This window comes from Alosa sapidissima, chromosome 16 (genome assembly GCF_018492685.1).
Source record: "Alosa sapidissima isolate fAloSap1 chromosome 16, fAloSap1.pri, whole genome shotgun sequence".
Classification (NCBI taxonomy): Eukaryota; Metazoa; Chordata; class Actinopteri; order Clupeiformes; family Clupeidae; genus Alosa; species Alosa sapidissima.
The window spans coordinates 13,911,551-13,916,550 of NC_055972.1; the positions used below are offsets into that span (position 1 = coordinate 13,911,551).

Below are 5,000 nucleotides of genomic sequence, written 5' to 3' on the forward strand. Positions count from 1 at the left end.
TGATTTTTTGCACCTTGTGTTTGTGTCACCAAAAGCAAACGGGGGGATTTTTTTCCTGTGGATAATCCGCCCCTCTCTCTCTCTCTCTGCGCGTATGCTGCTTTTCCGTCTCCAAAGAGACTTAGCCAGGAACAGACGGTGACGCACGGCTCAAATGTTTCTTCTTCTTTCTCCTCCCCACCCCATCCATGGGAAGCTCAGCTGATGCGTTCGCCACATTAGCGGGCTCTTTAGAGGATTTAGGCTGGGCCGTCTGCTAATTGCCTGCTTGTAATTTTAATTGGGCGCACCCATCTCCCCCACCCCACTCCCCACCCCTCACTCACACCATTTTCCTCTAAATCAATTAGACAATATGGTGGCTGTCCAAAGAAAGAAACACTCTCCACACTCACACGTGACGCCGTCGCTGATGGAGGACACGTGTACCTGGCCAGGGTCACCCTCCTGGGTGCCGCCCGTATCAGATTAGGCTGAGGCCACATACCCAGGGCTCTCCTGTGGAATTACCAGCAGAGAGGGGAGGATCATGGGGGTCAAAAACAATAACGCCCTGTCAAACTGGGTTGCTCTGGCGGACAGGATTCAGAGCCTGTGTGTGTGTGTGTGTGTGTGTGTGCGTGTGTGCGTGTGCGTGTGTGTGTGTGTGTGTGTGTGTGTCCGCCACTGTGAGTGTGTGATCTTCATTATGACAGTTGCGCGTGCCCCTTTTGTTTTGGCCGGTTTGTGAAGAGAGCTCACTGGCTTTAGCTCCTGTTGAGGAATGAACAAGGTTAAGCGGCGCTCCGATTGATTCTGCCTTTCTGCCGCCGGTGATTCAATACCGGCGGATTAGCGGACTGCTGAATAATTAAGTCCACTCTTTTTGTGCTTGTACCGGCAGTGGAGGGTGTCGGCTGCCGCGGGTGATTACTGCTCATTGTGATCACAGGCCCTCGGTCCGGACTGCCGTCTGCCACAGTCACGGAAACCCTGTGCGGCAGAGAGAGAGAGAGAGAGAGAGAGAGAGAGAGAGAGAGAGAGAGAGAGAGAGAGGAGAGAGAGAGAAAGGGGCGGAGGAAAAGAAGGAGAGAAGGCAAGGCGGTGTGAGAGAGGAAAGGTGACAATTGAATTTCCCCTTGGGGATCAATAAAGTATCTATCTATCTATCTATCTATCTATCAATTGAACGGAATTAAAGATGATGGAGAGGAATTGAGGAAGGGGGAAGATGATGGGTATGGGAGCACGTGTGGGTGGTGAGTCTGATGAAGAGCGTGTAGCTCGAAAACGTTCACTTGGTGAAATAAAAGATAAAGCAAAACGGGAGCAAGTGTGCGGACATTCAATTTTGTTTTTTTTTGATTGGCACGTGTGGGTGGGGAATAAAGAAAGAGAATGATGGGGGGGGGGTTGGTGGGGGAGACAGCAGGTGTCAGGTGAAGGGTCTCACACGAGGGTGAAGAGGAAGGCTGACAGGAGATTGACCACAGAGGAGAAAAAGAATATGAGAGAAACAGAAAACGTGTCCAGTTAGCTATATCACATGTCAGCTGGCCTTTCTGTGAACTTTACGTGAAAAGCCAAAACAACACAAGCAACCGAGGGAAAACAAAGAACCTTTCAAATTATTATGCAAGTTTTGTGGAAAACATGCTCTCTCTCATATATGCTAGGCATCACATGTGCCTTCTCATCCAGACATCGCACGCCCTTCTCCCACGTTTACATATATATATACTCTGTGCATGGTATGGACGCCACAACTGCCTTGTTGACACTCCATGTATATTCTAGCCCAGCGCTTTTAGCCTGCAGCGCAAGGATGCTGTCAAGCAGAGCGAGCTGATCGATGCGGCCGTCGATGCCAATCTGGCGCCGTGCAGTGCCTTTAAAGATCTTCTGCCAGTTACTTACCCCCGATGCCTGACCCTGCCCAGAGAACCCCTTCACGTTCTCCTTCACTATCTGTGTGTGGGGGAAAGTGCGTCCACATGACGTCTAGCTGATAGCCCTCTGCACTGACGGGAGCTGAGAGGAGGGCTATCAGCGAGGCGGCTGACCTACAGGGCCCAGGGCGGATGATGACCGTCTCAGTGGGTGCGGACGGAGGCAGCTTGGTGTCCGCCAAGTGGACGAGGAATGTGTGGGGCCTAATTGGCTTGAGTTTGGAGGGCAAGTGACCATTAGCATAAGATAGCTGTGAGCACAGAAACCAGTTGGAGAGAGAGAGAGGAATGCATTATGTGGCAGTCTTCCAATGATAGTGTTACCTGCCTATGAAAAAAAACAGTGTGTGAAAGTGCTCTCAACCAGGAAACATGTTTTCCTTTTTGTTCCACAGAAGGTCATGGTATAAACAGTCACATCCATCCATCCATGATATATATATATTACAGGAGGATACCATTAATATTATATGTCCCAGTAATGTATGATGTATGCTGTAGTAAATTGGTTTATAATATGTATATATATTTAGAATTTATATATATCTTTGTGCATGAAATTGATTTTGACTGTGGATTGTTTGTGTCACCAAAGCAAACGAGGGATCGGGAATGTTTTTTCCCGTGATAATCTGGTTGTCGTCCTGTCCCTGCAGGCGCACTGACGAGCGGTCAGCTGGGTCCGGTGGAGCTGGTTCTGCAGCGGCTGCGGCACGGACAGGTGGACGAGGCGCTGGGCATCCTGGCAGCGCTGGACTGGGGTGTGGCGGGCGGCGAGTGCTACCGTGCCCCTGAGTGCCGTCACCGAACACCTGCTGAGGCTGCCACTGGACGCCAAGCGCGAGGGTGAGAGAGAGATCGACAGCCCCTCGTCCATCCTCTTCATCTCCACTCTCCCACTCCCTCCTCATCCTCATCCTCCCAGCCCTCTCCTCGGGGGTGTGGGGAGCCACTCCATATCAGCTGTCCGCTGCGCTTTGTTTTATGTCCGATAGCGCTGTAGTCACATTATGTTAACAGAAAAGAGCCTGTCAAATCAAATCAAACAAATTACGACCGCTGTTTGGTTGAGTGATTTCACATAATTGTGAGTGGTAATTGTTCAGAGAAACATGTGCAAAAACTAATCAAACTCCTGGCTCAGCTGCACCAGTGATGCCCTATCTGCTTCAGGCCGCTAGAATAGACCTATCAAACTCCTGGCTCAGCTGCACCAGTGATGCCCTATCTGCTTCAGGCCGCTAGAATAGACCTCTGTGTCAGGACTGTCTGTGTGAGAGCCCATGTGTCAGCTCTATATATAGTAGTACCAGTATCAGGCTTTTATACTTGAACGGTCTGCCACAAAGCTGTACTTTCTTACTCCAGTTTTTGTAAAGTTAATTCATTGGCTCCAGAGAAAGGTTTTTCAGATTACTCATTTGATTTGATTATAGAGGTATGTTTTCTTTGTTTACTGAAGTTTAACCCAATATTGATAGGTGACACAGTTGATACCGCTGTATTGTTTAAATGTTTAATTCTGCATGTTTGTAAGGGATTTGATGCCATGTTCACCTGTGTGTGTGTGTGTGTGTGTGTGTGTCTCCACTCCACGTGCAGCCCACCTGGAGGCCGCTCTGGGTGTGTTCTACGCTCCGTCTCGGCCAATGTCCGACACAGTGGTTCTGGAGTTCAGGGAGCCCATCAGCAGATATGCCCGTCGCTTTTTCCACCACCTGCTCAGGTGAGACCCCCCCCCTCTCTTCCCCTGCTTCTGCCTCTCAAGTGACCCCACCTTCACACGGGCAACAGGGGTTTAGTGCAGGGATTGCAATCCCAGATTTAGAAGTGAGTATATTTCCAGTTCTCAGCAGCAATATATGACATGTGGAACACACAAGAAGAGATGAATTATCCCACGTGTGATATCAGTGATGTGTCTTGCTCCAATACATTCATTTTATGATGATTAAATACGATAAAGATACAGTTGAGTGTTGGCTGGTGTCCAGAGAAGTGCACTAGTAGCCCTAGAGAAAAAGAAAGATGTGATCATAGTGGGATGATGCATATGACTGGCTCTGTGCTCTCAATTTGTTTAGTTTACATTTTTTAAGTGTTCAAAATTTGCTAAAGAGCGAGTCTCACTGTCTACACTGCGTTGTAATATCCACCAAATGGATGACTTTGTGTTAGGTTGGTTGAAATAATGTTCCCAGCTATATGTTGTGCATGTGTTCCTGTGTTCCTCTTGAGCTATTCCTCCCTCTCTGTCTCTTTATTTGAAACCTGTGGATAGTGAATCAGATCAAGCCAATAGAATTCAGAACCTGCACTTGAAATTCACTCGGGTGCCTGGAAAGCCTGGATAGTTGTGCACGTCTCCGTTGTCATTCACACATTGGCATTCTCGTCGTGTTTGTCTCAGGCACCAGCGGTTTGAAAAGGCCTTCCTCCTGGCTGTGGACATTGGGGCGCGAGACCTTTTTATGGTGAGTATCTTTTATAATCCGTTCATTATCACTCTCCGTGAGCGCCTCGTCTGTCGTTTGACCCTGCAGTGGTCTTCTCTCCACAGTTCACAGCCACAGAGTAGTTTAGCAGGTTTTTGTTTCGTAGCCATGAGGTACTCCATGTGTGTCTTTGTGTGTGTTTTTTTTTTTTTTTTTTTGTCGTTGTTTTTGTCGTCTCCATACCGTAGCAAGGCGAGACCGGCCCATTGAGTGTTTCTTTGGGAGGAGGGAGCAGGAACAGTGGAGTCTATTTTTCAGGACTCTTTCTCTCTCTCTCTCTCTCTCTCTCTCCCTCTCTCTCCCTCTTTCTCTCTATCTCTCTCTCTCTCTCTCTCTCTCTCTCTCGCTCTTTCAGCTCGCTGTAAATGCCCCTGTGTGTGTGACCCCTTTCGTGGGGCCCTCCTTTCTATCCATGCTCCGCCAACACCCTACCCATTAATGCTCACGCTGGGCAGCCACCCACCACCACCACCAGCAGCAGCAGCAGCTCCAGCACCAGCACCAGCAGCCCCACCCTTCTCCTCTCCCCTACATCACTCGGGTGGTGCTGGTTCCGATTCAGTCGCCTCTAAGTGCT

The 5,000-nt window shown here is 49.1% G+C and overlaps 1 protein-coding gene across 1 annotated transcript in view; it reads left to right on the forward strand.

Annotated features, from left to right (window-relative positions):
- Nucleotides 1–5,000, forward strand: part of LOC121684948 (WD repeat containing planar cell polarity effector) — a 72,096-nt gene that overhangs the window by 53,595 nt on the left and 13,501 nt on the right. Inside the window, exons 12-13 of the mRNA XM_042065114.1 lie at nt 3,531–3,654; nt 4,339–4,402. Of these exons, the coding sequence (XP_041921048.1) occupies nt 3,531–3,654; nt 4,339–4,402 (188 nt within the window). The remainder of the gene's footprint in view (nt 1–3,530; nt 3,655–4,338; nt 4,403–5,000) is intronic.